Raw genomic sequence first — 23421 nt, 5'->3', positions numbered from 1 at the left:
GGAGGATTCAGCTTGTGCCATAGAACCCCCTACCGCCCATCTAGAATCCTGAAAAGCCCACTAGTGGGCGGTAGCGACCAGGTTGACAACCCCTGAGCTAGCTTGTACTTCTTACCTACACTAACTGGCAGTGGCTCTCCACATTTACAGACAGAGCATTTTCATCCATAGCTGGATATGCTGGGGATTGAATTTGAGATCTTATGTATACAGCAGCTGTTGAGCTCAAAAAAGGGTGCATCTAGTTAAAAATGATGCCTGGTGAGCTTGTAACTGTGTAGGAATAAGAACAGCAACTAGAAGACAAAGCCAAGTACTAGAGATCCCCCACCCAAGGCAATCTTGACTCTCACTGCTTTAAGCAGAGAAGTGCACCTTGGAGGAATGAGGGCAAGGGAGAAAAAATGCCTTGAATTCGCATCCTCGGTTCCAAGAAGATATACCTTCCCAAAAAAACCCTAAATGTGCAGATTTTCCACCAATCAAGGGGTTTATTCTGTTTGCAAGAAGACCTCTGGCCCACTCTTTTTATGACTGCCCCACGTAACTAAAACAATAAATCTCCCAGCTTGCCTACCAGTCCAGCTCACTGTCCAATCCCTGCCCTTTACTGCCTGGTCAATTTTGGCCACACTTCCAAATCTACTTTGTGTTCAACTAGATGGTTTTATTAGTTCTAAATCCTGTCTTTCTTTGGCACTTCTCTCTCATATAGATATGTTGGCAACTTTTATGTGGTGTGCCAGTCCAGAACACTTCTATATGCAGAATTCATTTGCTCAATAGAGTTCTAATCCTGCAAGGACTTCCAGAAGTTTACACCTGGCAACTATAAAAATAGCACCAACATTCAGGAATCCTATCCCTTCCTCCCACAAGGGAGAATGGAGGTCAGCAGGTCAGTGCAGAGAGCAGTCAGCTCACTGCTCTTCCGGAGACATAACCAATTCAGCCCAGGGGAAGGAGGGCAAGGATGGAAGGGCTGTTTTCTTTTTCTGCCCCAATAAACATAATTAGGATTGTGAGCAGTGCTGGCGGGAGAGAAATTTCTTCACGCTACACTGTCTGTTTGTGTTTGATTAATGTAAATCTTCCCAAGGCACTAACCATGCCTCAGGCAACATGATGGCTGAAGCTCTGTTAACAAGCATCCATGCAGCTGAATACAACAGATAGAAAACACAAAGGTGGTAGTAGTAGGGGAGAATCCTCAAGAATTTCCCCTAAAATAATCTACTGTCTGTGATATCACTTCATTCTCACATTACCAGGGTAGGAAACCAGAGAACTGCATGGAATAACAAATCTAAAAAGGAAGCTGTAGCATTTCTTTACATTTTTCCTGTAGCTTACAAGACAGGCATCACATCATCTGCAGTCTGGATCAATATAAGATTTAAAAAAACAAAACAACTGTTGTGATGAAATACAGCAAAGCCATTGATTTCCACATTACAGACAACACACGAGTCCCAACCAAGATAAAAGACTGAAGAGTTTAGCAAAAATTCCTCCAAAAAAAAACCCCTCACATGCAAAATTAGAAACATTTACTATGCTACATAGGAGTTTGATGCAGACTCCTAGGATTTGGTCAAAAAAGTAGGTGCTAAGCCAAAGAGTCCAAATTTTGTCCAGTTACCATGGTGTCAAGACCTGACACTGCCCAGACCCCGGGGATATTTTTTTCTGAGATTGTCTTGAGACCTCATAGAGAACCACAGTGCAACTGAGAACACAGAGGAACCTGATGTCAGAAGACAGCCTGAAGCTCCCCCACTTCATTGGTGGCTCTACTGCCCCCACTACACCAATGGCAACATCGCAAGCCCTGCCTTGATCCCTGATTCTCCCCTTTTGCCCCTTGGGCCTCAAATGCTCTGTCACCAGGGGACTCCTCAGGAAAAACGGTTTACTTCAGAGGAGAGAGAAGAACCAGCCTCAAACACCAAGCAGATGACCAGGAAGAGGAGAGGCTAACAGTCTTAATATGTCTCTGTCTCCTCTGGACCCTTACTGGATTAAAAGCTCTATACCGGGCTCTTAAATGTCCAACTGACTTGCTCAGCTGCTGCTCCAACACTGCCCTGGATACACTGAAAATGCAGACATCTCTCTCTATAACCAATATGACTTTTTTATATAGTGCTGGAAATCTGATCTAGGAAACTTGGGTTTAAATGACAGTTCAGTTGGAAGCCAGATGCCCTGGGCGATAGCCTCTCTCACTAAGCCTCTATCAGCCTGCCTTTGAGGACTTCATTAAATGGTATCCTCAGCACAAGGCTGACAGGAGGTTGAAACTTCCTCATTCCTAGAACTTTCAACTGTCCATACTTCATGCATTTTCCCATATATGACACAGATACTTTGATGAGGAACAAAAAATTAAACCAATTCTGTTCCTCATTCTTTTACTCTCATGTACTGAGTAACTAGATCGCTCCAGTACCCTTAGCTGTAAACAGGTATAATGTTACTTACTTTTGTTCAATCTGAGGATTAAATGGAACTCTTGCCAGTATTAGTGTGTCTTGATTTTTGGGGATGTAAAAAAATCCATATTTATTATGTATTAAGATAAATGATATCTTGCCTTAATAATGTCCAAGGTAGCTAACATCCTCAAAAATGCACCACCAAGCAACTAAAACAATTTAAAGCCAGAGAAAGAGGCAGTATGGCAAGTAATTAAAACATCAAAGTCAGCATTAAAGGACAAATCAAATAAAAAGCCCACCTAGACACTCATATATCATCAAGCTCTCTGTTAAACCATTGGTATTAACTGATTTGTTGTTGTTGGTTTTTTTTACAATTATTGTTATTTTAGGTTAATGTTCCAATTATCATGATTTGTTCAAGGTTATAATGCAGAAAGGTGTAAAGCAAGCAGTGCTTTTAAAAATATCCTTCAGCAAAGTGAAAAGCTCTCAAAACACCACTCCCATTTACTAACTTAACCATCAAATCATCATTAGCTGGGAATAAACAATCCCAGTGACAAGTTATTTTAAAAGATTTTACAGATTCATTACTGCAGTTTCAGATCCTATGAAATGCTGACCCTACTATATCTGCTATCAACATATATCAGAAGGGCTGTAATTCAGTGGTACAGTACATGTGCTGCATTCACAGGGCCCCATGCTCAATCCCTGGCACCTCCATACATTATGAATAATAAATACTTATGAGCATACATAATAGCCGCAGTGACTAAAAACCGAACAAACAGAAAAAACTGCATGAATGAATACAGCCATTTCACCGAGGGGGGGGGGGGTACATGAAGGTTGCAACAGCTCTGTAAGGCATTGTGAGAATGTGATTTTCAGCACAAGTAAAAGAACAAAGAAATTTACCACACTGTAAGGAGAAACACTGCAGATATATGATCATTCAAAAAAAAAATTGTTCACAAAGCTAAGAGAGAGGAAAGGTAGGCCTATTAAGAGGAAATACTGACAGGGAAAACATACATGACAAAGATAGCATTGTTTTGTGTTTTATGATACTTTACTCAGATGGAAAAGGCTGTATTTTATTTGGTATACATTTGCAATTTAGCAAGTTAAAGATAGATTACATATGGATTGTCAGATCAAAAGAAGTGTGTAAGTGGCTTAAATTCTTTAAATGCCTCTTCTTTCATGCAGCATAAGTTGCCTTAAAATAAGACTGCTTTCCTGGAATATTTATTCAGCAAATATTTATATATCACCAACATTAAGAAATAATTATCATGGCAAACAGGATAAAATAAACAATAAAATTACATTTATAAAACTACTACAAAATACATAACTAATCAGTAAAGGTAAAGGTAAAGGTAAAGGGACCCCTGACCATTTGGTCCAGCCGCAGATGACTCTGGGGTTGCGGCGCTCATCTCACTTTATTGGCCAAGGGAGCCGGCATGACTAAGCCGCTTCTGGCGAACCAGAGCAGCGCACGGAAATGCCATTTACCTTTCCGCCGGAGCGGTACCTATTTATCTACTTGCACTTTTATGTGCTTTCGAACTGCTAGATTGGCAGGAGCAGGGACCAAGGAACGGGAGCAAGGATTCAAACTGCCGTCCTTCTGATTGGCAAGCCCTAGGCTCTGTGGTTTAACCTACAGTGCAACCCGTGTCCCTGATCAGTAGATAAGGTTAAAACATAACTGAATCATGCCCTCAGGGAAAGCAAGGGTGAAAAGATTAGTTCTACACAGGTATTTAAGTGCTATACTGTAGGTGTCTGTCTGACAAACACTGAATTGGGAATGCATTCCAAAGAAAAGGTTCCACTATACTAAAAGCATTGGTCTTAGGGGACATAAGTTAAATCAACTTCTCATCTTGGGAAATATCATTAAAAATCATACTTATACCTTGCTTATCTTTCTGCTATTTCTGTTATAAGGTCTTTTCATTTTCAATTTGGCCTTTGCTTTTCTTCACACCCTGTTTGCTAATAAAGGAACTCCTTCCTGTTTTAGATTACTAGAGGCATGATTCCGTGCAAGAACAAACCAAGCAAATTGGAGCTTTTTGGGAAGAAAAAAAACACAAGAAGCTCTCCTGCTGCTCAGAACAAGATATGGTAAATATTTACGCAGAATTCACAGACCTTTACCCCAAATAAGGAGCCAGGCATGGGAAATGAGCAGCTTCCCAGAGCTGTACACAGCGGATATGGAGGAGTCCCCGAGGAACGGAAGCTTTATCACCAATGGAAGATGAAGTGCAGTGACTACAGTCCTGGGTCATACTAAAAAGTCTCTGGTTTCCCTTCTGGAAAGATTTGTATCAGTTCAACAGTATGCACAGCCACAGACTGTCAAGCGGTCTTGGATAAGTTCAGCCTCTCAACACATCAGACCAAGACAATATGTCAGCAGTAACACTTGAATAAAAGTTTAAGAATAAGAGTCTAAACATCAGCAATCAGTCCAACAGACTGAGGTGGAAAGGGCTAGCAAGAAGGGAAAAGGTACAGATGTTCATATCAGCCACTTCCTGCATCTTAAGAGTAGAGGCAAGAAGGTCGTCTGTGTGTGTGTGTTTGGGGTGGGTGTGTTGGGGGGGGTTCCTCTGCCTCTCAATTTTCTCCAGTTTTTTAAAAGAAAATTGGAGGAGGGGAGAGAATCTGCAAAACTCACAAGAGAACTGCTACTACATCAGTCTAGATTGCTAAACTAGAAGCTCTCACATTTCATTTGAGAAGAGTAATTTCAAATGTTGTAGAATGCAGAGCATCTTAAGATATATTTTGGCCAAGCTAGGTGTCTACCAAGCAATGGCAAGCTATTTTATACAACACAGCCTCCAACTTCTCTTGCTTCTCACTAGCCTCAGATTCCTCCATCTTCTGCATTAAAAAAAAAGAAACATCTGTCACAGAATAAATGAACATGTGAAAAAGTTGAACAGTTTCTTTTAATTCATGCAAGCTTTCAAAACCCATAATGCTCAATGTAAAAAAAGTTCAGAATTTGAATCTATGGGTCTTTTGACATTGATGAGAGCAATAAACATGAATCACCTTAGTATTCATGTTTGGAGCGGATTATTTAGAACTGGGGTAGCCAACTGGATGGCTACCAAATATTTTGGACTATAATTTCCATCAACCCAAGCCAGTAGAGTTGTAGTCCAAAAAATCTGGAAGGTACAACGTAAGCTACCCCTGATTTAGAACAATTCCAAACTTCCTTCTGTTTGTGTCTGGTAATGAAATGAATGTGACCCTGCTGAACACCATCAAGATATGCTTGGGAAATCAATACCATTGACCATAGTATCTTCCTGAATCAGTAGGTTAGAACGGGGCTGAGAAGCATGGTGCTACAGTTGTTTCAGTCCTTCATGTCAAGTTGTTTCCACACAATGCCACAAGGCCAAAGTATCAAACAGGCTGCTAAGGCCCTGGCTTAGAGCCTTTGATTTTCATATTAAAATCTACTAATTTTACAATTAAAACACCAGTTGTGCTGGAAGAAGCCAGTGTTCAAATTTTTTTCTATTATTATATACACGATGTATATGCTTCGATTAGTAAAAGTGAGGGAAAGTTTATTAAGCGGCCCACTTAGACTCTCAGCAATTTTCAAGTTTGAATATTGAACTAAGTGATATTAATCCAGTCTAGACTGTTGCACATTATAAAACCATGCTGTGCTTGCTACTTGAAGCATTCTAACATTCACTTTAAGCTATCATACAGTGCTATGGTTTTCTTTTTCATTTATTAAACCACCTGAGAATGTACACATCATATGTTGTTCATGATCTCTGTATAGTATTAATAGAGAGAAACTGTAGATATAAGAAAGAAAGAAAGAAAAAAGGCAGCAACTCGAATAACGTGATGAATCCTAGAGGCAACTCCAGTACAGGCTTTTTGTGAGTACCACTTAAAAACTACAAAAAAAAGAGCTAACTATTAAGGCAACAACAAAAGAGCTAACTATTAAGGCAACAACAAAAGAACAAGTTGCAAGATGATTATAATGGCAGGAATTAAATCATCTATTGCACCTACCTAGATCAAGGTACTTGTAAAGTATTTATTCATTCAGTACTTACCAATAGTTCTGGAACAATTGGCAGGGGATATCTGCACTGGCAAAAAACATTTTAGAAGTCCCACAGGCAATCCCATGCTATCTTCAGCACCAGCCCAGAACACTGCAGGTCACTACTATATGGACTAACATGCCTAAATCTATTTGAAATCTATACACCTGGGTACTTATAAGTCTAGAACTGCACACACCCAATATCAGAAAGCAATAGCATGGATACAGAATAAAAAACAACAGTACCTATTTTCATTCTCCCAGCCTCTGAAAACACAGAGATCCATTGCCTAAAACAGCTTCAGATGCTCAAATATCAATGTTGGAGACCAATGAGCAAATTTAAGCCCAGAAAATGTATGAGGCTCACAACAGACCTTCTGATTCCCACTCGTCACACATTAATCATTTTTTTTTGTCACTGATAAAGCTATTGACTTTTTTCCACACTGATAATTTCACTCCCTTCCCCTCCAAGCCAATAAATGATCAATAGTCTTTTTTTCCAGGCCTTCTGGTGTCGCTTCCCAAATTTATGTTTAACAGTAACATGCACTGCTACTCAAAACAATGCTTTGAAAAAGGGCGGGGGGGGGGGAGTTTGAACAATCATAGTGGTTAACTTTTTGTCATTACTCCATTTTTTCTTTTAAATGTGTTTTCACAGAGACTCTTGAATTTTGTCTGATTGCTTGCCTAATAATGGAACTAAGAACCTGCATAGTCCAGAGGATAAACAATGAAAATTCAGCAATTCTCTGCCACTGAACTCTGATCGGCTGGTTATAATTTAAAAATTAATTCTTGGAATTCCTTTGATGTGAAGAGCTGAAAAGTGTTAACTACACACCGTAGATCACCATGTGAACATTTACCTTACTAAATGAGGCCATGTGTAGAAAAATTGCGAAACTTTTTTTTAAGCCACCATGTTGATCTTCAAATCAGCAACCAGTTTATGAATCTGTGAATGTTTCCCCTCTCCTGGAGATTTCTAAAACAGATTATACTGTTGCAGTCAAAGATGGGCTGTGCATCTGCAGTACCCTACTTCACATTGTGCATAACACTTACTCAATTAAAACAACAACCTCTAAGCAGTTTACAGAAAGGAAAATCAAAAATATTCTTTAAAATTCTATCTATGGACTATTCTAGTCCTTCTCTAGTTCAGCCTAGAGCCCCTCCCACCCCTTAAAAAAAGGCATCTGGCAACAGTAGCAAGGACAAAAAGCTGTGAAAATAGGGAGAATCAATCCCTGTGCTCTTGTACCCTTTTCTAGTACAGCTGGAACACAACAGGAAGACAGGCCCTGGCACCCACTGCCAGGCACCGACATTGGTAATATGGTGTCCTGTGCTAGGCCAACATTTGCTCCCCACCCTCAGCCAACACACCCCCTTCCCAAAGCTGGCTAAGCAAGGCACCAGGCTTTGGGAAGGAGGCATGAGGCTCTGACAGGGTCCTAGAGCCCTCCCATCTCCTTCCAAAAGCTGGGCAAGTGCTAACTAAGCTTTACGAAGGAGTAAGGAAGATTCTAGGACAATGCAGAGTCCTCACATCTCCTTCCCAAAGCCCAGCACTTACTAGACTTTGGGAAGGAGGCAGGAAGGTACTCTCTCAGCTCGGCACCCTGTACAGGGGAACCAGTCGCACTGCCCTAAATCCACCTCTGCAATAGGTTTTGCAAGGTCCACCAGGGTCTGCCTTCCTCCACTTACTGGAGAGGAAGAAAGAAAGAAAAGGGAGGAAGATAAAAAGAACACATCGCCCTCTTCTTATTTTTCCCATAGTTGAAGCTCTCCTCCACAGTGTAACACTTCCATAAAGAAAATGGAGTGAAACTCGCTTGGCTTAGTTTCCACGTCACTCCCATGTGAACCTGGGGAGAAAAGTCATGAATTTCTACCAATAACCAAATCAGCCTGACATACTGCTGATTTAGACCAAAGAGTACCTGAATAAATAGTCATTTACACAGTCATCTCCTCACTATCCCCAATTTCTGCAGTGTTCTCATCTTGAACATGTACTGATCAATTATAAATTTCCACTTTCCTATAACATACCTGTATGTATGTTATAAATATATGAATATACTGTTCTACAGGAGAGGGAGGACAAGACCACCTAAGAACCTGCTCTAGCAGGACTATCTCTCTGGGCCTTCCAACCACCACCTGTCCTGTGTGAAGGATTCTCATTACTTTATACAGTACTGTTAATACTGTTTATTGTGTTTTCTAAAAGTGTTATTTGAGGTTACCATTTCAGGGACCTTGGAAGGATTTGCATCTTGAAAAACAGGAGACATATATATCTCTATATAGATATAATTTTTTTTAAAAAAATACCCAGTATTAATGGGGAAAATCCAAAGCATTTTTTAATTGTGAGTGCAATCCACACTGTTAATCTTAAATGAACTGTCACCAAAATCCATACCAGTAAGTATTCAGAACCAGTTAATTCAGATCTGGAGAAATATTTTGTAGGTAAGATCTGTTCAGCACAGATTTGAATTTTTAATTAATTTTAATAAAAATACCAAACATTAAATTATTTCAAAAGGAGAGAAGAATGATTATTACTAACGTGCCAATTTAGTTCAACATAAATAATTGTTCACATACTGATGAAAGCTTTTCTTCACCCATGAGATGGTAACCGAGGGGTCTTTTGGTCTATTATGCTTTTTGCACACAATCAATGTTTGGCAAAGAAAAAAATGTAAGGAGACTACTAATGCAACACAATTCTCTTCAAAAGACCAAGTCAGTGCAACATCCCTGGGAGAGCTCAACAAGACAAAGAAACTGTACATTACCATTATCTCCACCTTTCCCTACCAATCTGCTTAACAGTTACAACAATACCGCCACCATCCCAATGTGCACTCAGGCACACACAATCCAGTACAGTGGTACCTCGCAAGACGAATGCCTCGTAAGACGAAAAACACGCAAGACGAAAGGGTTTTTCGTTTTTTGAGTTGCGCTTGCTTCGCAAGACGAAAACGTCTTGCGAGTTTGCTTCCTTTTTCTTAAAGCCGTTAATACCCAGGGAATCCACGCTCCGCAAGACGAAAAAATCGCAAGACGAAACAACTCGCAGAACGAATTAATTTCGTCTTGCGAGGCACCACTGTATATGGATTGATACAGACATACAACCAACTCTGGGAAATTCCAGCTCCCAATGGTATTACTATACATAGATTCTGACACTATGCATCTCCCAGCAAAATGGTCCCATTATTGGTCCCATTAGTGGCCTTTACAACAAATTGGGAGCAGACTTCTACCTAGGAAAATCCCTGAAAAGAACAGTCCTCCTTTGACGACAAACACCAGAAGCCCAGTCATCTCTGCGGTCATTTTACCTCACTAACAGCTAGCTTTGCTGTTTTTCTTGCTTGCTTATTTCTGATTAATCTGATCTAAGTGGTGATTTAAATAAGAAATCTACCTCGTTCAGTAATGGAATTCAGAATAAATCCTCAATACTAAGATGAAGCAAGAAGGGTTTCTACAAAAGCTGCCTGCTCTACACTGCCAGGACAGGCAGGCAAAAGGCATGTTTTTACATTGATGTAAGCTTCTACGAACTTCCAGTACAATTCAATCAGCAGCTGGCCTGGAGACTAAGCACTGTTTCAGTATCTCAGGAAACACAGTGCAGATCAGAAGGAACCATTTCCCTGCAATGCAAACAAATGATAGGGAGAGGGAAGATTTTAGAAGTATGTCTCAGTCATCCTGATGTTCTTGTCAAAGGAGTAAATAAACAAAGAACTTCCAGCAGCTATGGAACAACTGATGTAAAAAATGGGATTCTTGTCAACTGGCTGCATTCCAGAATACAGCAGAGAACATCAAACTGCTTGTGACTCACAGCAACTTGTTGCAAGGTTAGTTTTCATCCTCAAAGCTTAATCATCTACTATTTTATTAGTGAATAAGGAACACTTCTAGAAGGACATTTTCACATCATATCTATTTCTGCACCTTTGTTCAACACCTACCCACTAAGCACAACTGCTAAAGGATGTCAGCCTGCAGAAAGGCCAAAGAGCTCCAAAAAGCTTTCCACACTCAATGGCAGAGCTGAGTCACCACAGCTGGAAGCTCCTCTATATTTTGCCAGCTTCCTATCCCCAAAAGTTGAGATATTATTTTCTGATTTTCCCAAAAAGCACATAGAATTTCAGGGGATGTGAAAGACCATACAGTGAAATCATCAAGTAGGTATGTTTCCTTATTAACTGATAACCCTCAAGTATGAGAGAAAGGAAAATACTTAGAACTTATTATCTGTAGCTAAAACTTGGGAAATATTTTTCTTGATGTTTACAGCAGGCTACTCAGTGTCACAAAGAGTATGGGCCACCTAATAAAAACAAATTTAAAATGGGCTAATAACTTTTGTGAACTTATTTTCAAAGCCAGGCAAAAACTGTTATTACTCCTCTACTGCACAATATTTTCTGAGAGTTCCATGGGAATAAAATCTTGCTACAAGTACAGTGGTACCTCAGGTTACAGGTTACAGACTCCACTAACCGAGAAATAGTACCTCGGGTTAAGAACTTTGCTTCAGGATGAGAACAGAAATCGTGCTCCGGTGGCGCGGCGGTAGCGGGAGGCCCCATTAGCTAAAGTGGTGCTTCAGGTTAAGAACAGTTTCATGTTAAGAACGGACCTCGGAACGAATTAAGTTCTTAACCCGAGGTACCACTATAAAATGCTTGTTATTCCCAACAATAAAAGCAGGGAATGGAGTGCAGGAGAGTAACTTGCAAGGGATATGGTAGCCCCTGAAACAGGTAAACCAGGACAAAATTTTCTTATGGCAAATAAGGCTTACACCACGTAGGGGTGAGGGAGGGGACAGCTCTTATTTGTCGTTTAGTTGTTTAGTCGTGTCCGACTCTTCGTGACCCCATGGACTAGAGCACGCCAGGCACTCCTGTCTTCCACTGCCTCCCGCAGTTTGGTCCGGCTCATGTTTGTAGCTTCAAGAACAGCTCTTATAATATGTTCCTAAAAATCAGTGTTCACACTAGAGCATTGGCTTCCACACTAAAGTAATTTTATGTGTATACAGAGGCATTTTTACCTCCATGTTATATTGTAAAGATGTAAAGGTTGCAATCTCAATATTTTGTTAACTTACCCTTTGCTGCTGTTACAACAAGGCAACAATAAAACATTTTCCTTTTATGCCAGAACCCTACACAACTTTCTGTATCTCATCCAAGCACTCTCATGTCTACTCAGGACTGTGACATTTAATTGTAGAGTGTATGACTTCAGCAACAAATTCAGCTTCACTGACAAAACTCTGGATACTTTAATGCCTCAATTCTACATGGACTGAAAAACATCTCAAGTCTATAAAAGCCACCCTGGGGTAATGGTTACTCAACCAGTCAATAGAAACAGAAATAAAACATGTGGTACAAAATGCGATAAGATCATTACCCACAAGAGCCACTTCCGCTTTTGAAACCACAAAAAACCACAGCAGAAGGCAAACCACAGCTTTTTTTCCCCCAGAAGCTTACAGTGGGTTCCCAGTTTGAAATGTGCAGCTATCTGTGATAAGATCCAAGGAGATTCCTTTGTCCTCTATCCCAGAATTCATGCTTATTTCCAGGAAGTAGGCAGATCAATTCCCTTTACACTTCGTTTTATGGATCTATTATTGTTCATTTTATGCGACAAATCAAACTGACTCAAAATGTTATATAGCATTTTCAATATGAAGATAACTCCATCTCTCTTCCACCCACTGTCCTGTAATACAAACTTGAGATTTACTATTCTGTTCCTATTCAGCTGTTCTGTAGTGATCAATAACATTACCCAGACAGAAAAGCCATAAAAATTCTGCAGCTAAAGCCATTCTGCAGGTATAGGAAAGTATACAAATTTAATCAATAATAATAATAATCCTTATTTCTGACTATTTACAAGTTCTGTTGCCTTCTGTATCTTATTCATCACTTCTTGTATGCAGTTGGATTGTTAATGGCTAATATCACCCTTTCCAATTTCTGGTAGCATCAGTATCCTACCTTGCAAAAACAGAGCGTAAATGAGTTGATAAATATCTAAACAGCAGCAAATAAATACTTGGAATAAGCTTATGATACCCATCCTCAGTCTTCCTCTCCCTCTCATATACAAAGAGTCTTGAATAGAATAAAATGTGAATAATAGCTATAATAAATGGAGTGGCAATTTATAGAATCAGTAGCATCAAGTGGTAAAGTACCACTTCAGCGCTTGTATATTGTATACTCATGTACAGAAAATGAATATGTACCAGTGAAAAAGATATGTCAAATCCTTCTCTCTGGCATTATTTTTCTACATGCAGGGAGCATAAATTGGTCCCTAGCACCACAACCAGATTATAAAGAAAACTGTACGCTCCCAAGATCTACTGCTTGTTTTAATTTTGACAGCCAAACATGAATGAATTTGCAATCCTGCAATTTCTTTCAATTCTTATATATAGTCTCTCCAAACTTGTATCCCCCCTCCTTTGCCTGCATCTGGTGCCAAAAATCAAATGACCCTTCTTCATGCCTCCAGATTCCAATAACACTTCCTCCAGGCACCTTCGAATACTGGCTCATTCGAAATTCCACAAAAAACATGCCTAGACTGCTCACAGATTACCATCAGCTTTAATTTTTCAACATTGGAAGCTATCCAAACACTATGCCATGTGACATGATAAACCAAGACTATGAATAGAGAGGGTCTGAGATCAGTTTCCTACACAAACAGGAACTATTTGGCCAGACCAGGACACATCGCTACAATAAAAACTGCTTGAATAAGTCAAATTTATTTGCATCACACATTTAGTTCAGGAGTGCAATAAACTGTTCCAAGTGTGCTGCCCTTGTAAAGCCACACCTCATTCATGTGAGTACAGGCAGAAAGATAGGCAGTTCTCCCTTTGGCAGTTTATGCATGCCATTTCTTTATCCACACTGAGAGGCCCTTCTGGTTAATTCACACCTTGCACTTCATGCTACATCCCCCAATGAGATCATTAACAGAGAAGCCATAATTTCACTGAGCTGTTTAAACAAGTTTAGAAGCTTAAAGTGCATCTCCCGAGTCAGTAAGTATATCCTGTTGCAATCCTAAAGAGGACAATGTGTTTCTAACAGAGACAGCAATACTTTGGCCATCAGTAGCTGAAGGGCACCTGACAAACATGGTGATGATTTACGCAAATTAAATACACAGAAACAAGGTATGAACTTGAATGAACTGCACAGATTGGGAATAGTTTACACAACTATTCCATCCATTGGGAAGCATTTCTATGCTTATTTACTGCTTTGAGTTAATTGTAGAAGTTCTTGTTGCTCTACAGAACACAAAGCTACAGATTGGGGGAGTGGAAAGTCCAATCAAGCATTGGGATAGGAAATATGCAAGTGTTTGCCAAGAAATGGTAGCTGCTTACCTTTCTAATTTCTAAACATATGCAATACATGTTTCTGCTGACCAGAAATCAGGATTGTAAAGTGGACCATTTTTCCCCCAGAACCTCTGAGATCAGGTAGGCTACAAATTAATTAAAACACACACACATCTCTAGAACTGAGTTCACTAACAATATATAAATGAAGTGTCTCTGAAAATGGCACCAAGTAAAGAGTAGATGCATGTGGCTCAAGAGTTAAAATGTTTTGGAACAAATTTCATTTATTTACATGGTGCCAGAAACTTACTAGATGTTCCCCCTAAGGAAGCAAAATAAAATAAGCATGTCTTAAGATCAGACAGACTTCCATTTCCCATCTTCATTTGTTATACCTTTGGATTCATAACATACACTAAGTAAATGTTGAATTCTAAAAAGGGTGCCATCATATAAATTTCATTTCTTCTTTTATAACATTAAGCAATATATTAAAGATTTTGTTGTGGGGCTTTGTTTTTAACTTTGCATCTCCACCTTCCTTAACCAGAGCTCATTATTCCAAAACAAGTGACAAATGCGTAATTGCTTGTCTGTTTGTTGTTGTTGTTTAGTCGTTTAGTCGTGTCCGACTCTTCGTGACCCCATGGACCAGAGCACGCCAGGCACTCCTGTCTTCCACTGCCTCCCGCAGTTTCGTCAGGCTCATGTTTGTAACTTCGAGAACACTGTCCATCTCGTCCTCTGCCGTCCCCTTCTCCTTGTGCCCTCCATCTTTCCCAACAGCAAAGTCTTTTCCAGGGAGTCTTCTCTCTTCTCATGAGGTGGCCAAAGTACTGGAGCCTCAACTTCACGATCTGTCCTTCCAGTGAGCACTCAGGGCTGATTTCCTTAAGAATGGATAGGTTTGATCTTCTTGCAATCCATGGGACTCTCAAGAGTCTCCTCCAGCACCATAATTCAAAAGCATCAATTCTTTGGCGATCAGCCTTGATGGTCCAGCTCTCACTTCCATACATCACTACTGGGAAAAGCATGGCTTTAACTATACGGACCTTTGTTGGCAACGTGATGTCTCTGCTTTTTAAGATGCTGTCTAGGTTTGCCATCGCCTTTCTCCCAAGGAGCAGGTGTCTTTTAATTTCGTGACTGCTGCCTCCATCTGCAGTTATCATGGAGCCCAAAAAAGTAAAATCTCTCACTGCCTCCATTTCTTCCCCTTCTATTTGCCAGGAGGTGATGGGAAATTCCTCACAAAGCAAGAGAGAATGTTTCCTTTGTGTGGTGCTCTGCAGATGCTGTAGATTCCAACTTCCATCAGTCTTAGTCTATGGCTATGCAGTTAATCGCCAAGAATAATGGAAGCTGGAGTCCACAATACTGTATCTGGAAGGCACCAACTGGCTGCCCCACTGCACTGCTTTGAAGGTTAAAACCAGCACCTTGGTTGCATTAGAAAATGGTATCTCATTGAGTTCTTCTAGTACAGTGGTACCTCGGGTTACATATGCTTCAGGTTGTACTGTTAAAATATGGCGCATATAAAGCATCAATACTTTTTAGTGCAGCATTCACATATATATACCCATGCAGTACCAGCTATAGGTTTTGATTATACAAAAAGTGTGTCTCACAGTTTAAACAAAGGAATCACCACTGCCCATCTAGTTGGTTTTAACATCAGATCCACAACAAATTTTGATGATCAAAATATAGAAAGGAATTGAAGTTTGACTAAGTTTGACTGTCTATGCAAGGTTGTTAGTTGGTGTATAAATCAATATGAATCAAGTCACACTTAAGAGAATCCTGCATGCAACACCACAGGCTTTAACTGAATTCTGATGAAATGAAGCAGCTCTAACGTACAAGAAATGGTAGAAATATTTGTCCCTCCAGTGTATTGGCCGTCATTGTGAAGTTCTCATTTATCCCCATTCCGACTGTTATCCAATTTGAAATATAAGGTACTCCTAATTGGCTTCTTTCAGACTTTGGCAAGATTTAAATATGATGTACTGGATGGAATGAAAATAACTTGGTATCCATTACCGCCTTGAACCTTTCAGCATTACTAATTTATGTCATAGTAAGTTCAGTGCAACCAAAGGATTACATGCATTTGGCCAGCAGTATCCCGCCTCCACCCAAGCAATTACCTTGGCACCCACAGCTTTCTTCAAAACCAGAAAAGCAAGCTCCAATTTTTGCTAGAGATAGAATAAAAGCCTGAAGAAACTGTCTAGTTCTAACCAACAACAATGATCAAAATTTCCAACTTGAAGGGGGGAAATAATAAGTAAAGGAAAGCTCAGACTAAGTATATGGTCATACCAGCTAGTGCAGTTTGTATCATTTGTATCATTTCATGGGTGGAACAACTGGTTGCTTCACTTCCAGCTTCCGCTGAGGGAAAGGGAGTATCTCATTAATGAAATACTTACATTCTGTACTGTTTGACACAAATGTTGGAACAGAACTGGCCAGACCCTCTGTCTGGGAAGTGCGAGAGGTTGCCTCTTGAAATGTCAGTATTTAGACCCCTTTCTGACAATGGATCAAAAACCCAGCTTGCCGTTTCACACAGTGGGCTGTGGTGCTTAAAAAAGCAGCATAAGAATGTTCTAGGTGGGAGGACAAAAAGGCATAGCTTGTCTCTTCTCAGAGAAAATCAGTGCCACTAACAGTCTGAATTATCACTGCACACTGAAACAGAATATCTTTCTTTATATTCTGATGTATACACCATCATTTAATGTGTTTCCAGATAACCTGGGAATAGGTACTTTACAGTGATAGGCAACACAAGTTTTTTTAAAAAAGAAAGATAACCTGATGACTGGAAATGTTTGGCTAAAAAGACTGCTACAAATATAGTTTAAATGTCTGAGCACTACAAATTAGCAAAATGAGAAGTATGCACAACTTTTATATACCTACAACTTTTCAGTTAAGCAACTGCAACAAAGGATAAGAATTTCATAGAAAATGGTTGTGCTTAGCAGAACAATTCTTATTTTCCACCCATTTAGATGTCACTATTATTATGCAGGCATACGCTGAAATACGAGGCAAATTAGAAAGAGTCAATTTTAGCATCTAGTGATGAAGGAAAACAACAATTAAGAAATCTTGTTTAAGTAATTGTGTAAATTCTCCACAAACACTTATTTCACTCATGGTAGCAGGGATTTTAGATGCTATTATAAGAATTCACTTTAACAAAAACATGCTGGAAGAAAAGATATCAATTGCTAAACATGGGACACACTACCTTCTAAGGACACACAAAAAATGCACACAATGTGTGAGGCAATGATTGGCATTGCTATATGAAAATTGTTGTTGTTTAGTCATTTAGTCGTGTCCGACTCTTCGTGACCCCATGGACCAGAGCACGCCAGGCACTCCTGTCTTCCACTGCCTCCCGCAGCTTGGTCAAACTCATGTTCGTAGCTTCAAACATTATTTATTATTTATGAAAATAAATGCAGTTAATTAGATTGACCAAAAAGGGAAGCAGGCACATCCAGACGTTTCTATGTTGTTGCAACACAATGCATTCGAGTCATCATGATCATCTTAAATGTTTTCAAATTGCTCAGCAATGAAGGAATACTGCAGTGTTAAGAAGGCCCTTGAGGCAGCTAAATTATATAAATATTAACACAAAGATTTAAGAACAATAATTCAGTTAATCAAAACAGAACCTGTAAAGGTATACATTTTTTAAAAAGAGCCATAAAGCTATATATTAAAAAAACAACCTGTGGGTAGTTTAATTTCCAACTTGACTAAATTGCATTGGTTTCACCTTCCAATATATTGCTGAAATAAAAATGTCTTACTCTTAACTACTTTCCAGAAGATAATGACAAAACTAGTCCTAGAGCCAGAATTCTGAAAAGTGTTACTTCAATGAAAGTCCTGATTACCCAGCTTCACATACACACACCAAAAAAAACTGACCTAAGCAAAGTCTCTTTGGATGATCTTAGCATATAGGAAGCATGATCATTATAAGGCAAAAATCACCACCAACTAGAAAAGCTGCAAGTAGAAGAATGGGCAGGTTCAGTTCTGGACACAAGAGCATTAACACTGGTAATCAGATCTGAAGCCAATAGGAAATAAGTTACTGTTGACATACAGATCTAGACCTTGATCTGCAACCTGTCCTGCAAGCATAACCTCTGTTTTTTTTTAAAAAAAAAAAAGCAGAGAGAAAAGCTATATCCTGCTTAATTCAACACAGAGTGAAGAAATTAGCACTATGTAAGAAATAAATTTCAAAGAGAATGAGTCCTCCTAGTTCAGGCCAAAAGTCCATCTATTCCAGGATCCTTTTTCCACAGTGGCCAACCAGGTTCTTATAGGAGGTCCACAAGCAAGACATGGGGGAATTAGCCCTTTCTCGCCAGTTCATCTCTAGAACTTCAAGAGTAATTGGTAAAAAATCAGCCTATGAGTGAAGACTGATGTCCATGACAAACCAAGGCCAGGTTGGATACATTGCAAGTAAACAACATTGTGAAGCAGTATGCTTGAAGCTGACTTTAAGGAATAACAGAACTGTTCATTTCTTTTTCTTAAATAATAATAAAAAAGCTGGGGGGGGGGGAGAGAATCATTTATCTGTCTCCTACCAAAATAAAGCATAGGACAGTCACCAAGTCATTATTTATCTGGTGTTTTCTGAGCAGAGGAAACTACTGAGCAGACATATATTCATGCAGCATCATGTTCAGAGTTAAAGCTTAGGAAAGTGAATGTGGGAACGTGAAAACAATTACCTTATCACCATTAGAAAAGAAGTTGCTCAACAACAGAGGTCAAGCAGGGTGGCATAAAAAGTCCAAGATTCCTGTCATACAAGCACACCTAGGCTGAAGACAGAAAGCTAGCTTTCACCACCATTAGCAAGTAGTTGCTAATACTGTAAGTTGAATGTGTACATTAAAAAGACAAGGAATATAAAAAGACAATGTGTCAATTTTTATCATGGTTATTTTAATACAGTAGTACCTTGGGTTAAGTACTTAATTCATTCCGGAGGTCTGTTCTTAAGCTGAAACTGTTCTTAACCTGAAGCACCACTTTAGCTAATGGGCCTCCCACTGCTGCCACGCCGCCAGAGCGCAATTTCTGTTCTCATCCTGCAGCACAGTTCTTAACCCAATGTACTATTTCTGGGTTAGCGGAGTCTGTAACCTGAAGCGTATGTAACCTGAAGTGTATGTAACCCAAGGTACCACTGTACAATGATAAAAAGAATACCTTGTTTCAGCAACCAACCATCTCCACTATAACTGCTCACCTGCAGCCTATTTTTCTGCTATTCAGATCAGTTACTAGCTGACTAAAACCTGTTTGATAACATGAAATAAATGAATGGCCTAACAGAACCTCCAGTAAGCTACCGAAACAAAACACTTACACTTATTTTTTAAGCTCGAAAAAGATTTGTAGGAAGATAATTAGAGCTTGAAGCACATGCTCTGTATAAGAAAATCCAAAGCATTCTTCCCATTTTTCTGGAAGAATGATTGAAACAAGAAAATGCATTCAAAATCCAATTATGCATTTAAACTGAGTCTGCTGCTGCTTTTAAAGAAAAGGTTCAGCATTTTAGAAGCATAAATAAGCAGCATGTTTAGCAGTTCTGTAGCCAGCTCTGGAACCCAGAAAATTGTCTGAGATAATCAACTGAGCTGGATTATGTGCCTGTTGACTCCATGACTCATCTACAAAATAAACTCTTCAGGACTGCTGCAGCAGTCACAAGGCCAAACATTTGGACCAAACTTCACTTCTTGTAATGCCTATGTTATTGGGTGATGAAGTACAAACTAACACTATTCCTATCCAGAAGAGTAACAGATACTTGCGAAAGAAAAAGCAGCTGTCAAGTTCATTCCCCGCATCCTTTTCTTTATGATTATGCATCCAAACTCCAAAATACGAAGGGATGGCTGTTTCCAAGGTTTCGTTTTTTAATTTAGTACTTAATGAGGAGGAAGCAGACTTTAATAATAAAAGCACAATATGAAACCTCTTATCTAAACTCAACATATTGCATGTCCCAGATAACCAGGACTTCCCTCCAGATGAAGAGGGCATATCCTAGGTTCCAGAACTGTCAGTATCATTAAGTACCAATTGCCTGGGAGGAAATGGGGTGGGGTTGCAGTTTAATAGGATGCAAAGAGAAGCGAGGGAAAGTAACATGAGTCAGAGGGGAAGGAGGAGAGGAAGAGGGGAGAGCACAGGCTTCCATGTGCCAACTACAGCAGATCTACTGTAAAGACAGACACTTCAGCATCCCATTTTGAAGAACAAAATGTAAGTCCAAACACAATACAATGCTCCAAATAAATACCGTGGGTGCCAGGAACTATGAGACTGAAGAATGCCACCATGCCAACTGGGAAATAGGTTAGGTTATTACGTAATGTGTTCCAGCTCCACTCAGAACGACCTGCCCACTAAACATCTGCACCCCCAAGATGAATCAATCTTCTATACAGCCCCTTCACTGAAGTTAGGAAATACTTTCAAGAAGTAACCCTATTACGACAGTATACCAGAACGCACATCTGGACCAAGTGATTAGCAGCCTTGAAAACCCTATTATCTGAATCCATTTAGAACCTAACCCAGATGATTTGATCATCATCAGATCAATGCTGGGCTTGCCAACTCAAAAAGTAAATTCCAACCTCATTTACTCAAGGCTGTCAACCTTTGCACCTTTCCCACTGTTGCAATATTAAAACTTAAAATCCGACCAAACTCCAAGCAGTCAATGCAGAAGGTGCACAGAAACACTATTCATACTGACCTGTCCGTGATTGCAGACTGTGTGCCACTCATTGGAGCCCTTGGCAAGGAGACGACTTTTTAGCCAATCTGCATTGTACTAGTTATAATTTAAGTACATTACTGTCAATTTCCCATACACACACCAGCTTTGCTCCAGAGAAGTACTAGTGAAGTCAGTTAAAAACAACAGCAATGCAGTTCTTCACGATTGCCCAAAAGATCCATATCAGAGTACGCTCAGGAAAAGCCACAAAGCACCTTTTCTGCCCCAAATCCTCCAAGTAGTATGGGAGAAGGCCTTCAAAGTCATGATTCAATCCTCTGAAAATCCTGCCGTTACCTCAAGATGGTAACTGTCAGACACAGACACATCTGCTTCAAGTTATTCCCAAGCCTCGTGTCCAGGCATCACAGTTCCAGAACTCTTCTCAAGTCATTAGGCCACAGCAAACCAACAAGAAGTCAAATAGCGTAGCAATCCCTGTCCAAAGAAAGGGGTGAGGGAACCTTGTGGGGAAGCAACTAGCCTCCTCCCACCCTTACTACCCCATGGGAGGGCAGGAACACCTCATCTAATACACTTTGGGGTCAATTCCCCACTGCTGAAAGTTGCTTCTCTGGGCTCCACCACTTTCTAAACTGAAGAACCTTTTGATGACCTTCTATGGGACTGTGTGGGGTGGCACTTCTCTCCTGCACTTGATTTTCTTTTTCCTTTCTGAGCGGGGTGGGGAAACCCCTTTTGCAGCACTAGCCCTTATGGCCCTGCTGACCTTTCTCTGTAGGATTGTCAAGAAAAGCTAGTAGGGGTGTCCCACTTTTGAGCTGTTTCCACCAAGGAGGGGTGGGGGGATGTTAGGAAAACAGGAAACCCCCTTAAGCCCTTCTATGGAGAACTGGGCAGAACCTCCTCTTTCTCCCTTGGGTAAAGAGAAACTCTGCCTTTTAGGAGGGCAAAAAAACCCCAGCAGAGTAAACCAGCCCCCCTCCTCTAAGAAGGGGTGGGGAAATGAGATCTACACGCACCCCAGCCCCAAATTAGGCTCTGGGGCTGATTAAAGGGAGAAAGAAAATCAGTCTTGCATGAACTGAGGTTGCACCTCGGAGCCTCCCCTCAGGGAAGGGTGCATAATATTCCCTACTTTGGTGGGGGTTGGGAGTATGAAAACACACACGAGCCAGGCCAGGGGGGGGGTCCTCTCTCGACGCGCCCCCCGCCCTTTTCCTCTATCTCCGCCTCTCTCTCTCTCTTCTTCTAGGCCCCGAAGAGCATCATCTTCTTCCTGACAGGACTAAGTTCGTCGATGGGTCCGGGGTGGGGGTGGGGGTGAGGAGGTCGGACGCCCCGAAGTGGTCGTAGCAGCAGTTGCAGCAGCCGCGGGGTGGGGGGGGGGGTGTGAGGAGAGATGAGACGACTTCTTTTCGCCCCTCCGCGTCGAACCGGCTCGACTCCGGTTCGAGTCCGGTTTGGGGGCCCGCTTGGCCGCCGAGGCTTCGCCGGTGGAGGCAACCCACCCGAGCCTCTCCCGTCGACGGCTGGGACGAGGAGTGGAAGAAGAAGAAGATTAAAACAACAGCGAAGGCAGCTGCAGTTCTCGGAGAGGCTCCTTCCCGCCGCCGAGTCCGGAATGTGAGGGGGAGAAAGCGGAGCGGGAGGGGAAGAAATGTGGGCTCCTTTCCACAGGCCGCGTCTCCTCCTCCTCCTCTCGCCGCCGCCGCCGTCGTCTGAGGGCCCGACTCGGCTTCGCCGCTCCCGCCGGCGCTCGCTCGCTCGGGGTAGATTCTCCTCAGGCCGACGTTCCCCGCCGGCTTCGCTGGGGCAGGCCCAGGTTCGACTCCACTCGGCTCCGTTCGGCCTCTTCCGGCGGTTCCGGGACTATTTTGTTCCCCCTCCTCTTCCCCCCCTCCCCTCGCCACTTCTTTAATGCATTCTTCCCTCCACCAACACACACACAGCGCTTCACTTCAGGGAGCCGCCTCGCTCTTCGTCTCCTCCTCCTCCTCCTTCTCCCGGCGCTCCATTACTCGAATCCTTCCGCCGGGACGCGTCACACGTCGTTTTGGAATCTCCGTCGTCGCGGCTCTTCGGCCGAACACAGCGCGCCGCCTCCGCAGTCCGTGGCGGGAGGGTGGGGGTGGGGGAGGAGTGAGAGAGAAGGAAAGGAGTCCGTTCGAGGCCACACCTAGCAGGTCTTCCTTTGACCCTTCCGCTGCCGTCGCTGACGTTCCTCTTGTCACGAGAAGGCGACTTATTCGGGCAGAGCAGCAGCAATATGTATCCATTTGAAGCACATGACTTTCCCCCCAAGGAATCCCGAGAACCATAGTTTCCCTTCTCAGAGCCCTAACAAAACTGCAATTCCCAGGATTCGTAGGGAGAAGTCATGTGCTTTAAATGTGTAGTTGAAGATGCTTGAAATGGGTGGTGTGAACTGTGCAAAACGCAGTCTTGCGTCCCAGGAGACCCTTCACTCCCAAGTTCTTTTGTTTTGCCTGATGCTAAGTTTGGGTGCTGTTCTGTCACTCCTTGACATCCAGTGAAGCTGCATATTGGAGGATTGAGGGCAGACAAAGTACAG

The 23421-nt window shown here is 41.3% G+C and overlaps 1 protein-coding gene across 6 annotated transcripts in view; it reads right to left on the bottom strand.

Moving 5' to 3' along the window:
• ARHGEF12 (Rho guanine nucleotide exchange factor 12) overlaps positions 1-22961 on the bottom strand; it is an 85532-nt gene extending 62571 nt beyond the window's left edge. For 2 of the 6 annotated variants that reach the window (XM_083713924.1, XM_083713926.1), the window contains exon 1: positions 20862-22961. In XM_083713924.1, the coding sequence (XP_083570050.1) occupies positions 20862-20893 (32 nt within the window). In that variant the 5' untranslated portion in view covers positions 20894-22961. Of the gene's footprint in view, positions 1-10036; positions 10269-20861 lie in introns of those variants that run through there. The other 4 variants (XM_083713923.1, XM_083713925.1, XM_083713929.1 and 1 more) reach the window with 3 other exon arrangements.
• Between the last annotated feature and the right edge of the window lie 460 nt (positions 22962-23421).

Source organism: Podarcis gaigeae, assembly GCF_964106915.1.
Source record: "Podarcis gaigeae genome assembly, chromosome: 15".
In the NCBI taxonomy this organism is placed as follows: Eukaryota; Metazoa; Chordata; class Lepidosauria; order Squamata; family Lacertidae; genus Podarcis; species Podarcis gaigeae.
Note: the sequence above shows the minus strand (reverse complement) of the source record. Positions and strands in the feature narration are given on the sequence as shown.